The following is an 18,742-nucleotide window of genomic DNA, read 5'->3' on the forward strand; positions in this document are numbered from 1 at the left end:
AAGCTTGCTACATAACTTCTGAGTGATAGGAACCACGAGCACCACCACCAATCAACCTACACCACCGCGCGCACACCAGTCATTACTATGACAACTAGCGTATCCATGTCAGCAAATGACTGCTGTCTGAACATACACAAATCCGATTTGGTCACTTGTAACTTGCTGTTTGGACAGGCAGTATTCTCAAACGGATTTGAAAAACAAAACTGATTTGAGCATTAAGGCCTGCAACGTGAACAAGGTTTAAGAGCTTTGCACACCTGGATTGTGCAATATTTGCACATTATGATTTTTTTAATTCTTCAAGATCTGTCAAGTTGGTTGTTGATCATTGCTAGACAGCCATTCTTAACTTTTGCCATAGGTTTCCAAGCCGATTTAAGTGAAAACTGTAACTAGGCCACTCAGGAACATTCAATGTCATCTTGGTAAGCAACTCCAGCGTATATTTGGCCTTGTATTTTAGGTTATTTTCCTGCTGAAAGGTGAATTTGTCTCCCAGTGTCTGTTGGAAAGCAGACTGAACCCGGTTTTCCTCTGGGGGTTTTTATCCTAAAAAAAGGACCTAGTCCTTGCAGATGAAAAGCATACCCATAACATGATACAGCCACCACCATGCTTGAATATATGAAGAGTACTACTCAGTGATGTGTTGTTGGATTTGCCCCAAACATAACACTTTGTATTCAGGACATAAAGTTAATTTCTTAGCCAATTTTTTTGGAGTTTTACTTTAGTGGGTAATTTTTATTCTGTAAAGGCTTCATTCTTTTCACTCTGTCATTTAGGTTAGTATTCTGGAGTAACTACAATGTTGTTGTTCCATCCTCAGATTTCTCCTATCACAGCCATTAAACTCTGTAAATATTTTAAAGTCACCATTGGCCTCATGGTGAAATCCCTGAGCAGTTTCCTCCGGCAACCGAGTTAGGAAGGACACCTGTATCTTTGTAGTGAATTGGTGTATTGATACACCATCCAAAGCCTAATTAATAACTTCACCATGCTCAAAGGGATATTTAATGTCTGCGTTTTTGTATTTTTACCCATCTAATAATAGGTGCCCTTCTTTGCGAGGCATTGGAAAGCCTCCCTGGTCTTTGTGGTTGAATCTATGTTTGAAATTCACTGCTCGACCGACTGAGTATCCTTACAGATAATTGTATGTGTGGGGTACAGAGATGAGGTAGTCATAAAAAATGTTAAACACTATTATTGCACACAGAATGAGTCCATGCAACTTATTATGTGACTTGTTAAGCAAATCTGTACTCCTGAACTTATTTAGGCTTGCCATAACAAAGGGGTTGAATTCCTCCAGCATCTTCACAAGATCCTTTGCTGTTGTTCTGGGGTTGAGACATTTCAGCTTTTCATTTTTAATTAATTTGTAAAAATTTCTAAAAGCATAATTCCACTTTGACATTATGGGGTATTGTATTATGGGGTATTGTGTGTATGCCAATGACACAAAATCTCAATTGAATCCATTTTACATACAGGCTGTAAGACAACAACATTTTGAAAAGTCAAGGGGTGTGAATACTTTCTGAAGTGTAACACTAGCCTGGTAGCTTAGCAGATAGCTAGCTAACATCATAGTGACTCAGCTGAACGTGAAGCCCTATCTGTGGTGAGTGGTGACTCTCCCTTAATGGACGTTGCCTCCTAACTGTTGTTCCAGGGTCAGTTTTGATCTTAATCTCCAATGTTTACAGTTAGTATTTACTGTATATAGACAGGTGTGTGCCTTTCCAAATCATGTCCAAACAATTGGATTTACCACAGGTAGACTCCAATCAAGTTGTAGAAACAAGGATGCACCGGAGTTCAATTTCGAGTCTCATAGCAAAGGGTCTGAATACTTATGTAAATAAGGTATTTCAGTTTTTTTATACATTTGCAAACATTTATAAAAACTTGTTTTCACTGTCATTATGGGGTATTGTGTGTAGATTCATGAGGGAAAAAACATTGTCATCCATTTTAGAATAAGGCTGTAACGTAACAAAATGTGGAAAAAGGGAAAATATCTGAATACTTTCCGAATGCACTGTACATAGACAGATGTATAGTTAATCTCGGAAAACTCAGAATTTTAGACATTCCACCACAACATGCATTATCAAGCATTTCACATACACACTACGTGACCAAAAGTATGTGGACACCTGCTTGTCGAACATCTCATTCAGACATCATGGGCATTAATATGGAGTTGGTCCCCCGTTTGCTGCTATAACAGCCTCCACTCTTCTGGGAAGGCTTTCCAATAGATGTTGGAACATTGCTGCGGGGACTTGATTCCATACAGCCACAAGAGCATTAGTGAGGTCAAGCACTAATGTTGGGCGATTGGTCCTGGCTCGCAGTCGGCGTTCCAATTCATCCCAAAGGTGTTCGATGGGGTTGAGGTCAGGGCTTTGTGCAGGCCTGTCAAGTTATTCCACACTGATCTCGACAAACCATTTCTAAATGGACCTCGCTTTGTGCACAGGGGCATTGTCATGCTGAAACAGGAAAGGGCATTCCCCAAACTGTTCCCACGAAGTTAGAAGCACAGAATCATCTAGAATGTCATTGTATGCTTCATCGTTAAGATGTCCCTTTACTGGAACTAAGGGGCCTAGCCCGAACCATGAAAAACAGCCCCAGACCATTATTCCTCCTCCACCAAACTTTACAGTTGCACTATACATTGGGGCAGGTAGCGTATTCCTGGCATTCGCCAAACCCAGATTCGTCCATCGGACTGCCAGATGGTGATGCGTGATTCATCACTCCAGAGAACGCGTTTCCACTGCTTCCACAATGGCGGCGAGCTTTACACCACTCCAGCCTACACTTGGCATTGCGCATGGTGATCTTAGGCTTGTGTGCAGCTGCTCGGCCATGGAAACGCATTTCACAAAGCTTCAGACGAACAGTTCTTGTGCTGACGTTGCATCCAGAGGCAGTTTGGAACTCGGTAGTGAGTGTTGCAAACGAGGACAGATGATTTTTACATGCTTCAGCGATCCCGTTCTGTGACGTTGTGTGGCCTACCACTTCGCAGCTGAGCCATTGTTGCTTCTAGATGTTTCCACTTCACTTACAGTTGACCGGGGAGGGGGGTGGGGGAGTCTACTATCAAAATGTCTCCCGAGTGGCGCAGTGGTCTAAGGCACTGCATCGCAGTGCTAGCTGTGCCACTAGAGATCCTGGTTCGAATCCAGGCTCTGTCGTAGCCGGCCGTGACCGGGAGACCCATGGGGCGGCGCACAATTGGCCCAGCGTCGTCCAGGCTAGGGGAGGGAATGGCCGGCAGGGATGTTGGTAGAGCATGGCGTTTGCAACGCCAGGGTTGTGGGTTCGATTCCCGCGGGGGGCCAGTATGAAAATAAATAAATATATATATGCACTCACTAACTATAAGTCGCTCTGGATAAGAGCGTCTGCTAAATGACTAAAAAATGTAAAAAATAAAAAGTAAAAACTATCATTAAATGTGGATAATGAAACATTTACATATGTTGGCCATCAAGTATTAATTCCGATGCTACCGTAGCCTACCATTTGATGCAATACATATTTTAAAATGACGTGATCACTGTCAATTTGTGCAATATCTGTTGCTGTTGTAGCCTAATATTTCAATTGCTTTAGTGTTGTCATGCAACTATTAATGGCCATGTTTAGTTTAAATTTAAAATTATAAATTTTGATCATCATGATCACAGCTCTATCACAAATCCAATTGCCACTCCGCTGTTAGAATGCATTAGACCTATGGCAACTTCCGATTAGACTAGGTAAAAACACTTGTTTTTGACAAGAATATTCACTTCATGGCATATAGTTCATGGTCGTCTGTAGCTCAGTTGGTAGAGCATGGTGCTTGCAATGCCAGGATAGTGGGTTCGATTCCCGGGACCACCCATACATAAAATGTATGTATGCATGACTAAGTCGCTTTGGATAAAAGCATACATTTTTATATTATATTATATTATATTATATTATATTATATTATATTGGCTAGGCTACAGCCCTGCCTATCTTATTCAGCAATTGTAGTTACCAGCAGTAATTCCTTTTATAAACGGCAAAGCTCTCAGTATAGTGATGCAGGTGTTCAGATGTTGTACACATGAAATTGTGTAATTCTGAACTTTATTCGCAACGTCATATTCCATTTGGTGCAACTCAAGCGGTTTCTTCTACTAGTTGTGCTGCACGGGGTACACAGAGAAGCGGCATAGCCGGTACGGGAAACCGCTCGAGTCGCACCAAAACAAAAAGCGTCCCACTTCTCCCCAAGGGCGGTGTCCCTAAAAACATGCCACTTCTCCCCAAGGGCGGTGTCACACGTCACAGTGAGCGCAGTGTGCATGATCCATTTCCGATGCACCAAGACCAAATACCAGTTGTGCTTGAACATTTTATAAATAATACAAAACATGTTCAACATTTCAAAAATGTAACTAAAACATTTTCATTCAAATGAGTGACATAGACCGAGTACCTGCTTTTGACAAGTTCGCTGAGATGTGCTGGTTTATGCTAGCTTGATCAGTCTTCTCTATGCTGTTCATAGTCATAAGCCTCAACTAAAGCCTGTTCTGTTCAATGGTCATCCTGTTTCCATTCATTAGGCTACTACAACATTGAAAGTCTGAGTGATAGTAAGCACATAAGCGTAGCTCACAACTGTAGCCAAGCTGATTATTATTGATGATTTCTTATCAATGAATATATTGCACTTAACTTTTGTAATAGAAAATTAGAGCAAGGAGTTTGGCAAGCAGTAGCCTAACACCACAGAGTTTTCAAATAATATGACATTTAGCAGACGCTTTTATCCAAAGCGACTTACAGTCATGTGTGCATTCATTTTTACGTATGGGTACCCTGGCGTTACAAGCGCCATGCTCTACCAATTGAGCTACTCTGAATATGGACATTTTAACCTATGTTTTTATATTGCGTTACAATTTATCACATTGATATGAAACCGTTACTCTTTGGCATTTATTAATTGATATTAGAAAGGGTGCGCAAAAAATTGGGGCATAGTACCCCTATTATTTTTAACATAATCAATATGGCTGCCAATACTGAATCAGATTTTAGAAAGGTGATATTACTGTTCAATATTTTTTGCCATTTATAATCGAAAATCTTGTGTGTTTGTGAGTAGTGGACCAGTCTTGAACAATATGCCATTATATTTCATAAGCAACCTGTCCAAAGTGGCAGAACTGGCCTGGAAACAACAAAAATCTAGCTTTAAACCACATAAATCTTGTTGAACTGCTACATGAATCACTTTAACAAATATCTTTAAAAGGTTAAAAACATGTTATCAAGCTTAAAAATTGCCAACACACCCTAGGAGATACATTATGTAGCTAATTGATTGAGAACGTGTAATTTCATGGTCATTCTGTCAATAAATGCTAGCCACAGATTTTGTTCACTTAAAATGTTAGTCTTGTTGGTTAGCTAGCTAAAGGTATACAACAGTCAACATATAATATTAATTCTAGATACAGTGAGGGAAAAAAGTATTTGATCCCCTGCTGATTTTGTACGTTTGCCCACTGACAAAGACATGATCAGTCTATAATTTTAATGGTAGGTTTATTTGAACAGTGAGACACAGAATAACAAAAAAAAAATCCAGAAAAACGCATGTCAAAAATGTTATACATTGATTTGCATTTGAATGAGGGAAATAAGTATTTGACCCCTCTGCAAAACATGACTTAGTATTTGGTGGCAAAACCCTTGTTGGCAATCACAGAGGTCAGATGTTTCTTGTAGTTGGCCACCAGGTTTGCAAACATCTCAGGAGGGATTCTGTCCCACTCCTCTTTGCAGATCTTCTCCAAGTCATTAAGGTTTCGAGGCTGACGTTTGGCAACTCGAACCTTCAGCTCCCTCCACAGATGTTCTATGGGATTAAGGTCTGGAGACTGGCTAGGCCACTCCAAGACCTTAATGTGCTTCTTCTTGAGCCACTCCTTTGTTGCCTTGGCCGTGTGTTTTGGGTCATTGTCATGCTGGAATACCCATCCACAACCCATTTTCAATGCCCTGGCTGAGGGAAGGAGGTTCTCACCCAAGATTTGACGGTACATGGCCCCCGTCCATTGTCCCTTTGATGCGGTGAAGTTGTCATGTCCCCTTAGCAGAAAAACACCCCCAAAGCATAATGTTTCCACCTCCATGTTTGACGGTGGGGGTGGTGTTCTTGGGGTCATAGGCAGCATTCCTCCTCCTCCAAACACGGCAAGTTGAGTTGATGCCAAAGAGCTCGATTTTGGTCTCATTTGACCACAACACTTTCACCCAGTTCTCCTCTGAATCATTCAGATGTTCATTGGCAAACTTCAGACAGCTCTGTATATGTGCTTTCTTGAGCAGGGGGACCTTGCGGGCGCTGCAGGATTTCAGTCCTTCACGGCGTAGTGTGTTACCAATTGTTTTCTTGGTGATTATGGTCCGAGCTGCCTTGAGATCATTGACAAGATCCTCCTGTGTAGTTCTGGGCTGATTCCTCACCGTTCTCATGATCATTGCAACTCCACGAGGTGAGATCTTGCATGGAGCCCCAGGCCGAGGGAGATTGACAGTTATTTTGTGTTTCTTCCATTTGCGAATAATCGCACCAACTGTTGTCACCTTCTCACCAAGCTGCTTGGCGATGGTCTTGTAGCCCATTCCAGCCTTGTGTAGGTCTACAATCTTGTCCCTGACATCCTTGGAGAGCTCTTTGGTCTTGGCCATGGTGGAGAGTTTGGAATCTGATTGATTGATTGCTTCTGTGGACAGGTGTCTTTTATACAGGTAACAAGCTGCGATTAGGAGCACTCCCTTTAAGAGTGTGCTCCTAATCTCAGCTCGTTACCTGTATAAAATACACCTGGGAGGCAGAAATCTTTCTGATTGAGAGCGGGTCAAATACTTATTTCCCTCATTAAAATGCAAATCAATTCATAACATTTTTGACATGTGTTTTTCTGGATTTTTGTGTTGTTATTCTGTCTCTCACTGTTCAAATAAACCTACCATTAAAATGATAGACTGATCATTTCTTTGTAGCTACCCAGCTAACGTCCTGAGTAGCTACAAAACCAGGCACAGTCATCAAGTTACTTTACATTCATTGTCAAAATTCCTGAAAGATGCTTGGCTGTTGGAGTCCACATGCACTTCCTTTCATACATGGAAAGCAGGTATCCAACCTTCCAGCTCTGGAACATTGTTCTTGAATTTGAAAGACTGGTGATGATTTTTGTCCGTACAAACAGAACTAGAGATTTTCGTCTTCATGTTGGAACATTAGAGGCCTTGGTTCTTTGCACTGGACAGAACAAACTATGCAAGTTGGATTCCTATCCACATTTGAGACATGAAAGCTCTACCAGCTAACATCAGAAAATTTCTCAGACTTCTGGGTCCTGACAAAAACACAAAACAAGTTCTAATGCATGCCACTTGACCAAGCCCATGTGCAAAACCATTAGCTGGTAAAAGGAACAGGGGAAGCCATTGTTCTAACAAAGAACCCCACTGCCTTCTGGAGATGGATGGTAGCAGGACCTGAGCAGGACATACTACTGGTTGATTTTGAATCCCAGCTTTTGAATGTAGTGACCCCTTTTAACACAAAACCTTCAACACGAGCAAAGTTCATCACACCAGAAAAAAAATCAAAAAACAAGTGGCCAGCTTGTGCAACACAATCTCAAGCAAGGGGATTCCATTCCTAGATAAATGTCCAGAGCTTCTGGTTTTGGATACACGCAATTGTGCAAGCAAAGATTTCATTACCATTGTCTGCACCATTGAGAAACTCGGCACTTCTCAATATCTCAAGGAAGTCATTGTGGATAGGAACACATCCATCAATCAGAGCATTAAGAGGAAAAATGTACCACTGTTTAAAAATGCTAAGGCAAGGCCAGTCACAAAAGAGAAAAAGCAAATATCAGCATTAAAAAGTGATTGTACACTTTTCAACTTTACATTGAGAGCAAGTTCCGAGATAGAAACCTGGATAAGTTTCTCACATGAGAATAACCCATGTCCTCCAATCCTTACAAATACCGGAATGCTTAACCTGCCAATCCAAAAATCTGATCTGCTAGGCCTGATCGCTGTAGACTATGCCCTATTCTTTTGATGCCAAAATCATTGACACATTTGACCATAATCATTTGAACAGTGGATACAAACCTCATTGCTGGGCTGTTCTTCTATCTTACCAAGGATTATCCAACCATAAAGCTGTGGGTTGCTTTTGGTATGGGTAAAAACTACCAGGAGATTTGCATCAACACCATCTGCGAAAAGCTTGTAATGCACAAGAGTTTGGCTTTGCCAGGCTTCCATGCAGTTTCATGGAAAGGGCAAAAGGACAGCGTGGAGTGCATTGAAGCCATTTCCAGAGGTGACTGAGGCCTTTGTTTCCATTGCAGCTGAACCATTTCAACCCTTTGATCTGGATTCGTCCACTTTCACATTGATTGACAGATACACCTGTGTTCTCTATGACAAGTTTCCTTGTGGCTCAGTTGGAAGAGCATGGCACTTGCAACGCCAGGGTTCCATGAGGGACCAGTATGAAAATGTATGCTCTGGATAAGAGCGTCTGCTAAATGACTAAAATGTTTTGATTTAGTAGGATCCCCATTAGCCGACGCCAGTGGCGACAGCAAGTCTTACTGGGGTCCGACATTACAGACAAAATACTTTACAATTTTTAAACATTAACATGTAGTGAATGTCTGTGTGTGCATCTATCTGTTACACATACATGTCAGTACATACACACAACAAGTAGGTCACATGGGGGAGAGGTTTTGTGCATTGAGGTGTTGTTTTATTCGTTTTTTGAAACAAAGTTAGCTATATAAGATGGAAGGGAGTTCCATGCACTCATGGCTCTGTATAATACTGTATGTTTCCTTGAATTTGTTCTGGACCTGGGGACTGTGAAAAGACCCCTGGTGGCATGTCTGGTGAGGTAAGTGTGTGTGTCACTGCTGTGTGTAAGTTGACTATGCAAACAATTTCAAATTTCCAACACATTAATGTTTCTTCTAAAAACAAGAAGTGCCACAGTCAGTCTTTCCTCAACTCTCAGCCAACAGAGACTGGCATGCATAGTATTAATATTAGCCCTCTGATTACAATGAAGAGCAAGATGTGCCGCTCTGTTATGGGCCAGCTGCAGCTTAACTAGGTCTTTCTTTGCAGCACTTGACCATATGACTGGACAATAATCAAGATTAAATAAAACTAGAGCCTGCAGGACTTGGTTTGTGGATTGCGGTATCAAAAAAGCAGAGCATCACTTTATTACGGACAGACCTCTCCCCATCTTTACAACCATTGAATCTATATGTTTTAACCATGACAGTTTACAATCTAAGGTAACACCAAGTAATTGAGTCTCCTCAACTTGTTCAACAGCAACACCATTCATTACCAGATTCAGCTGAGATCTAGAACTTAGGGAATAATTTGTACCAAATGTTCAGGACCAGTTTATTACTGACCACCCATTCCAAAACAGACTGCAACTCTTTGTTAAGGGTTTCAGTGACTTCATTAGCTGTGGTTGCTGATGCGTATATGGTTGATTCATCAGCATACATGGACACACATGCTTTGTTTAATGCCAGTGTCAGGTCACTGATATAAATAGAAAAGAGTAGAAGACCTAGAGAGCTGCCCTGTGGTACACCACACTTTACAAGTTTGACAGAGAAGCTTCCATTAAAGAAAACCCTCTGAGTTATATTAGATAGATAGTTCTGAAACCAGGATATGGCAGCGGTTGAAAAGCCATAACACAAACATTTTCTCAACAACAGGTTATGATCAATAATATTGAAGGCTGCACTGAAATCTAACAGTACAGCTCCCACAATCTTCTTATTATCAATCTATTTCAACCAATCATCAGTCATTTGTGTCGGTGCAGTACATGTTGAGTGCCCTTCTAAGCATGCTGAAAGTATGTTGTTAATTTGTTAACTGAGAGAAATAGCTGAGAAATAGCATTGTATTTGGTCAAACACAATTTTTTCCAACAGTTTGCTAAGAGCTGGCAGCAAGCTGATAGGTCTGCTGTTAGAACCAGTAAAGGCCGCTTTACCGCTCTTGGGTAGCGCAATGACTTTGGCTTCCCTCCAGGCCTGATGACAAAAATACTTTCCTCTAGGCTCAGATTAAAGATATGACAGATAGGAGTGGCTATAGAGTCAGCTACTATCCTCAGTAGCTTTCCATCTAAGTTGTCAATGCCAGGAGGTTTGTCATTATTGATTAAAAATAAATAAAAAAATCCACCTCTCCCACACTAACGTTATTTGTTTTTTTATGCCTAAATTTGCCCACTTTGCCAATTAAGTCATCATTAAAATAATTGGCAACATCTAATAGTTTTGTGATGAATAAGCCATCTGATTCCATGAAAGAGTTGAATTTGTCTTTCTGCCCATAATTCCATTTAAAGTACTCCAAAGTTTTTTCCCCTCATTATTTATATTATTGATCTTGGCTTCATAATACAGTTTCTTTTTCTTTTTATTGAGTTTGGTGACAGCCAGTCAGATGTGCAGCCAGACTTATTAGCCACTCCTTTTGCCCCATCTCTTTCAAACATACAGTTTTTCAATTCCTCATCAATCCATGGAGCCTTAACAGTTCTAACAGTCAGTTTCTTAACAAGTGCATGTTTATCAATAATTGGAAGCAGCAATTTCATAAATTCATGAAGTGCAGTGTCTGGAAGCTCCTTATTAATCACATCAGACCAACAAGTATTTTTAACATCATCCACATAAGAGTCACAGCAAAATATTTTGTATGATCTCATACACTATTTTAGGCCCAGCTTTTGGATATGATCCCTGTATCCAATGGGTATGGATACAACTTTAGAACAAAGTTATACAGTATTAGTACAAATGTGATCAATACATGTAGATGATCTTTTTCCTGTAGTGATTGTAAACACCCTGGTAGATTGATTAATAACCTGAACCAGATTACAGGCACTGGTTACAGTGAGACGCTAACTCTTGAGTGGACAGCTTGATGAAAACCAGTTAATATTCAGGTCTTCAAGAAAGCAGACCTCTCTGTTTACATCACATGCACTATCAAGCATTTCACACATATTATTTAGATACTGACTGTTAGCACTTGGTGGCCTATAGCAACACCCCAAAAGAAAAGGCTTTAGATGCGCAGGTGAACCTGCAACAACAACACTTCAATAACACTTGACATAAGATCTTCTCTAAGCATTACAGGGATCTGGCTCTGAATATGTACAGCAACACCCATAACAATTGTTGTCTCTTCTATAGAGGTTATATCCTTGTATTGCTACTGCTGTATCATCAAACTAATTGTCTAAGTGAGTCTCAGAAATGGCTAATATATTAATGTTATCTGGTGTGTGTGGGCTGCATGGTTGAAGCTACGAACCCATAGGCTCTCTCATGCCTTCCAGGCTTTTGGGAGGGAGGGTGGACAATGAGCCTGTCATAGCAGATGTAAGAAATGGCCCCAAACTGTTCTTCAGGTCTTGGACATCTCTGGTCAGGTCATCTATTATTTTATTAGTTGACTCCACTACTATTTTGGACACTTTAAGCTATTTTCTTGTTGTTGTAACAACTGCTTATAAAACATGTAACATGGCCACTGGATTGATGCAAATACTCATGATTCTGCAAGGTAGGCATAGGCTACTTTGTAGTTCACTTTTAATTGAGAAGGTTTTTGGGAAAGCCTTTCCATCTACCTGAAGACGGTTATCATTAGCATCGCTAATAGCTACACAACAGCTGCACCGCACACACACAGACAGGGGGCATTCCCATGCCATTGCCTCTTCAGAAAGTTGCACAGAACACGAATCACTGATGCATTCTGTACAAGTCTAAAGATAAACTTGGGCAAATACATTTTCTAATAAGTTCAATACATTTAGTTGATTTCCAAAATTCTAGTAATGAACCATTTTTCATGTTGTAGTATCGAAAAAGTACCGAAGCTTCGGTGTACCGTGCAACACTAGTGGCTACAAAATATCTGTAGTAAATTATCTTAACTCACCATCACTTCGTGTTGATGGAGTTTGTGTCTGGTAAAACGTTTTTACATGAACGTGCATTCGGCACAAAGCTCGCCTGAATGTGCACTGTACCCAGTATAAGCCACGCCCACTAAGATGTTACCCAGGCGAAGTGGCATGTTTTTAGCGAGTCTTACAATACCATCCTATTTTACATGCATCCGTCCACAAGAGATAAATAGATAGTTAACACTTTATTGTCCTCAAACAGGACAAAGCTGATCCCAGAATAGGGTCTACCTGGCCAACATGTAGAGGATGTGGTTCCTCATGTGGGTGCTGCACCGGGTGTTGTTGTTGACCACCTCTGCGGTGAGGGCAGGCCACTGGGGGGCACTGGAAGGGTCACCATTCTGGGAGGCCAGGCTCTCAATCCACTCGGTGACCCGCTGCTGGTCGTGGTGGGAGGTGAGATACGACCAAAGGACCCCCGGGCCACAGGAACTGACAGCTGCTGGTCAAACATAAACACATGATGAATCAACCAAAATCGTGTCAACTGTTCATTTAACTGTTCAATCCAGTCTTGAATATGAAGAAAAAAGTTATATTTCTTAAATAACACCCTTCCCACACAAAAGTGTTAGTCAATGAGGGGAAGATATGAAGGTAAATTAGAGACATAAGTGTACAAGCATGTAACTACTTCACAGGAGAGGCAATTTAACGTTCTGGAACATGTGAACTTTCATGTGCCTTAATAACAAACGTGTATGCCATCTGTAAATAAGAATAATATTGTTAAATTATGAGCCTAGTTGGTTTAGCCATGGAAAAAGAAAGGAACCTTCCCGCTAGCCATGATTGGCTGAGATAATGGATGGGCTGGACATGCTGAGAGAGGAGTTCGGGTTTGGTCTGCCATGTAGCATGCTTCTGTCTATAACGTGAGCTGCTCAGTATGTGAAGATAATCCTGGCTACCGCAGCTTAAAAAAAAAAAGATACAAAGTTGGACTGCTCTAAACAACATGGACTGCTCACAACATTGCTGCCCTGAATTTTTGCAGGCCCTATAGACAAAGATCAGTTGGAAAAAGTTGTGATGGACTACTACTACGGTGAGTGTGAACCGGAGAGACTTGACACAACGCAGGCCAAACAAGCTGTAACTACAAACATAATAATAATAATAATAATATGCCATTTAGCAGATGCTTTTATCCAAAGCGACTTACAGTCATGCGTGCATAATTTTTTTTTTTTTGTGTGTATGGTTGGTCCCGGGGATCGAACCCACTACCTTGGCGTTACAAGTGCCGTGCTCTACCAGCTGAGCTACAGAGGACCACATAATAATTAGAGTTATTAGAACACATAATTGAGTTAAAGGGGTAGCAGTCTGCCTGTGATGCATTCATCCATGTATACAGGTAAGAGTCTAGCTATATTTTCAGATATTATTTGTTTCTAATTTTGTCAGAGTCATTTTCATTGCAAGTTAAAGCGTACTGTTAGGTAGCTAGCGAATGTTAGCTTGCTGGCTTGCTAGCTAAAGTTACGTGTATGATCTGTGTAGTAATATTATTTGTATATCAGAAAGCCATTTGCATTGCTAGTTATAGCCTAATGTTAGCTAGCTAGCTAAGATTGAACCTACTTGGTTAGCTTTAGCTACCTGCAGATTCATGCATGGTGGCTAGCTATAACAATCAGTTTGTATTGCTAGTACTATAGGGTTGGGAATTAAGCTAGCTAGCTACATGTCTAAACAAAAGACTCCATTTCGCCAGATGATAACATGACTCATCAAGATAGCCAGGTGTGCCTGGGAGTGATTACGGCCATCTATTGTATTTCATGAACATGTGTACATGTCTAGACAATAGTGACCCATCCACTAAGCTAGATGTGGCTGGCGGGTGGTTATAGCATTTCTTTCACATGACCCATCAATTTAGACAAGTGTGTCTGGGTAAGAATAATATATACTATTATTGTATAAATATTTTATAATTGTTATCTGGACACTTTCTATTTTTAATATTGCTAATATGCAAATATGCAAGTAACCATTTCACTGTACCGTTTACACCTTCTGTATCCTGTGCATGTGACAAATAAACATAGATTTTATTTGATATAGTGTGTGTTTACCAGAGATGGTAATGTGACGAACTACATAACCTGCACCAAAGTCAGATTAGGATATAGGCTAAGGACTAGATAAAGTGTATTTGTACTACTACTTTTTGCTACTACTTTCACCACTTTTAGTCTTGAAATCTTTGGTTGTTTTACTTCACTACTCACTCTGTTTAGCACATGACCTCACGTGAATCCTTAAAGAGATGGGTGGGGCTAAGACTTAAGAGGGTGTGAACAATGCTGAATGGGTGTAGACAAAGAAGAGCTCTCCAGTAGGTGTACCAAAACATTCAAGGTCCATTTTCTCAAATGTGGGGTTACAAATTTATCAACTTTCAAAGCAGAATTACTTTCCCATTGTTCCTCATCTGCAGTGTATGATATACCATTTTCTAGTTCTGAGTCTACTTTTGTCCAATGTAAAAAATAAAAATTCAAATGTTGCTACATAAGACCGAATCAAGGCGGTGAGTCACATATGAGTTGCAACTGTATTATCAGTTTTGAAGTTGCAAAAAAGATTTGCAAACATGTAACTTATTTTGAGAATAAATGCAAAAACACTTGCAATCATGTAACTTTATGTGTGAATAAATACAACAACACTTGCAAACATGTAACTTCAAATGTGTTGAGGACTTCAGGAAACAGCAGAGGGTGCATCCCCCTATCCACATCGACGGGACCACAGCGGAGAAGGTGGAAAGCTTCAAGTTCCTTGGCGTACACATCACTGACAAACTGAAATGGTCCACCCACGCAGACAGTGTGGTGAAGAAGGTGCAACAGAGCCTCTTCAACCTCAGGAGGCTGAAGAAATTTGGCTTGGCACCTAAAACCCTCACAAACTTTTACAGATGCACAACTGAGAGCATCCTGTCGGGCTGTATCACCGCCTGGTACGGCAACTGCACCGCCCACAACCGCAGGGCTCTCCAGATGGTGGTGCGGTCTGCCGAACGCATTACGCCCTCCAGGACACCTACAGCACCCAATGTCACAAGGCCAAAAAGATCATCAAGGACATCAACCACCTGAGCCACTGCCTGTTCACCCCGCTATCATCCAGAAGGCAAGGTCAGCACAGGTGCATCAAAGCTGGGACCGAGAGAATGAAAAACAGCTTCTATCTCAAGGCCATCAGACTGTTAAATAGCCATCACTAGCACATTAGAGGCTGCTGCTGCCTATTGAAATCACTGGCCACTTTTAAAAATGGAACACTAGTCACTTTAATAATGTTTACATATCTTGCATTACTCATCTCATATGTATATACTGTATTCTATAATATTCTACTGTATCTTAGTCCATACCGCTCTGTCATTGCTTGTCCATAGATGTATATATTCTTAAATTCCAAAACATGTATATACTGTATTCTATAATATTCTACTGTATCTTAGTCCATACCGCTCTGTCATTGCTTGTCCATAGATTCTTAAATTCCATTCTTTACTTAGATTTGTGTGTATTGGGTATATGTTGTGAAATTGTTAGATATTACTGCACTGTCGGAGCTAGAAGCACAAGCATTTCGCTACACCCGCAATAACATCTGCTAAACACGTGTATGTGACATATACAATTTTATTTTATTTTATTTGGATGAATGCAACTCATTTACTAAACTAGTGACTGAAGAATCTTCTTCTGTGAATCAAAATTACATTTGTTGAATCTGCACGCTCAGAGTTTTGGCACTAATTTAGACACTAACCTGTGCTGAAATTATTTGTAGTTTTAAATCCCGGGGTTGCATAGTTGTAACAAAAGTCTGTGCTTGTAAATGTCTCTGCAAGCAGCTCTGGTGGGCAAAGTTTTTTTCTTCCGACCAATTAGGTGTCGTGTTGTCATTCTGGAACGTGCAGCGCCGTGTTTCAACTCGAGGTAAGAATCTCAGGATTAACTATCTAATGTTAGCTATATTTTTTAATAAATACATAGGCTATTTTTTTTTTTATTAACGATTATGTGAACTGTCTTGGGCAAGTTTTCAACTTGACACAATACCCATTACCTAGCGAGCTAGCGCATGATTGCTAGCTAGTAAGCAACATTCGGCTGGCTAGATGGCTACATTAGCTTACTTTGGCTTTTATTAACCAACAGTCTAGCTTGCTAGTTAACTAGTTCTTGATAATGTTTGTTTGTGTCTGTAGGTGAGTACTTCAAGTACTACCTGACTTGTAGCTACCCTAGCAGCTAGCTGTATTATTTTGGTCTGGCATTTTGAGAGGTTTCAGAGATGGACTGATTAGCATCCTTTCTCGAGTCAGTGTGCTAACTTTACTGGGGGAAAACATTGATCTGGACAGCAGATGCTTATTAGTTGTAGGCACGTTTATGTAACCTCATTTAGTCCTACCTGCTATGGTGGGTTTTACATTAATTGATATTCACACATTTGTTTTTGAGTTAGAATTACTGTCATGTTATTGATGCCAAATTGCAAACCTTCATTGAACCTTCTCTATTCCAGAACCAATGGGTGTGCCTGAGTCTTATCACCTCTTAACTAGATAAGCTGTTTCAACCTGTGAACACTATTCTCCTGCTTTGGTCTGTTTCAGTCATTGCGGGAAGTCTTGAAGAGCAGGAGCGTGTGAAGGGTTTTGTCCAAGCCCAGCTTTAACACCTGACTTAAATAATTAACTTAACAAATCATGGCAATAGGGTAAGATTTGTAATCAGGTATGAGCTGGGCTGGAATAAAAGCTTACACACACTCCTGCCATTCAGATCTGGAGCGGTCCACCTTTTGAAGTAATTATTCTGCACTATGGGTACAATTAGGGGGATTGTTAATGTCCTCCATTTTGTACTTGACCTTTATAGACGCAGACCCGAAGACATTAAAGCGGAATGACATTGAGGGACACACACTGAGACAACGAGAATGACTGGACATATGATCTTGTGGCTAGCCAGAAGCAACTAGCGTCAGCTAGCATAACTAGCTAGCAATGTTCAGTCCAAAGCCAGTCAGCTAATAACTTTAGCTTGCTTGCTATCAACTCAAAATTGGCTCGCTAATCAAATGTATGTTTAAGTTATACATTTACTAGTTGGGTCATTACTGCAATGCAGTGCCTTTTGGACCTCATAACTTTTGAAATACATTTTTTGCATTCTATCAGAAAAAGGACATGTTTTACGTATTGGTCAAGCTCATGCACGTACATTTCTTAAGGTGCATAATCCAAGCTGTTCAGCGCATAATCCTAACAGTGTGGAAATGTGGATCCTAAACTAGCTATAGCATTTTGAGTGAGCAAGATTGAGCTAGCATAATGGTGAACACTTGAACACGATTTTATTTCTCTATCAAACATATTGGTTCATTTTCTCTATAATTTAGCCTAACAGGATGGAAATGTCTGAGTGGGACTAACTAACTAACAAGATGAAACATGGAAAAATAGATAAGACTGAGTGTTTATATTTATTTAGCTTTACATGTCACCCATTGAGCATGTTTGGGATGCTCTGGATCGACGTGTAAGACAGCTTGTTCCAGTTTCCGCCAATATCCAGCACCTTCGCACAGCCATTGAAGAGGAGTGGGACAACATTCCATAGGTCACAATCAACAGCCTGATCAACTCTATGCGAAGGAGATGTGCCGCGCTGCATGAGGCAAATGGTGATCCACGCCCCTACTTTTTTTTTTTTAAGGCATCTGTGACCAACAGATGCATATCTGTATTCCCAGTCACATGAAATCCATAGATTAGGGCCTAATGAATTTATTTCAAATGACTGATTTCCTTATATGAACTGTAACTCAGTAAGATCTTTGAAATTGTTACATGTTGCGTTTATATTTTTGTTCAGTGTAGTTTAAACCACCCAGCTGTAGGTATTATGTCTTCCATTTTTCTGCGTTGGGAGGTGGTAACATTTGGAGGTGTTTCTGTGGTTTGGACCAATCAAAATCAACTTGATACCCTTGTCATTTTCATCACCAGATCCGTGGCCTATTCATCTAACCCCGCTCAATCAACTTTAAGAGGGTCTGTTTCTATGCCGATTTAAAGGGAAAGACTCAGAAATACACCATGAAAAATTTAACATATTGTCTTCGGGGGAGGGTAGGTACTGAAATTCAGTCTCTTAGCTTTGTACATTTATAAATATATAGATTCAATTTTGTTTTGTATTCCGCAGATTTCATTTAGAAAACCCCCATGTTATCACACAGGAACCCGCAGCCACTAGCTAGCTTGTCAGTTGACATTTGAAGTTAGCGCCGTTCTGCCGCGGAGCAGTGAAAGTGTTCTATTGAGCAGTGGCTACTTTTTGACTATGGCCATAATGACATTCTATTTACTCTAATCATGCTAAATTCTCTGAGTAAATAGTTTGTAACTTGTGAAGAGACATAGGGTATGCGCTAGGGCTGCACGATATATCGTTTCAGCATCGACATTGCGATGTATGCATCCGCAATAGTCACATCGCAGAACGTGCGATTTAGTAAGGTAAACATATATCAGTCTACAATAAA

General features: G+C 40.5%; 1 protein-coding gene across 1 annotated transcript in view; it reads right to left on the minus strand.

Moving 5' to 3' along the window:
- The window catches only part of spg11 (SPG11 vesicle trafficking associated, spatacsin), a 94,941-nt gene that overhangs the window by 55,868 nt on the left and 20,331 nt on the right, over nucleotides 1-18,742 (minus strand). Inside the window, exon 15 of the mRNA XM_084169526.1 lies at nucleotides 12,386-12,596. Within this exon, the coding sequence (XP_084025652.1) occupies nucleotides 12,386-12,596 (211 nt within the window). The remainder of the gene's footprint in view (nucleotides 1-12,385; nucleotides 12,597-18,742) is intronic.

This window comes from Coregonus lavaretus (assembly GCF_964263955.1).
Source record: "Coregonus lavaretus genome assembly, chromosome: 9".
NCBI classification, from domain to species: domain Eukaryota; kingdom Metazoa; phylum Chordata; class Actinopteri; order Salmoniformes; family Salmonidae; genus Coregonus; species Coregonus lavaretus.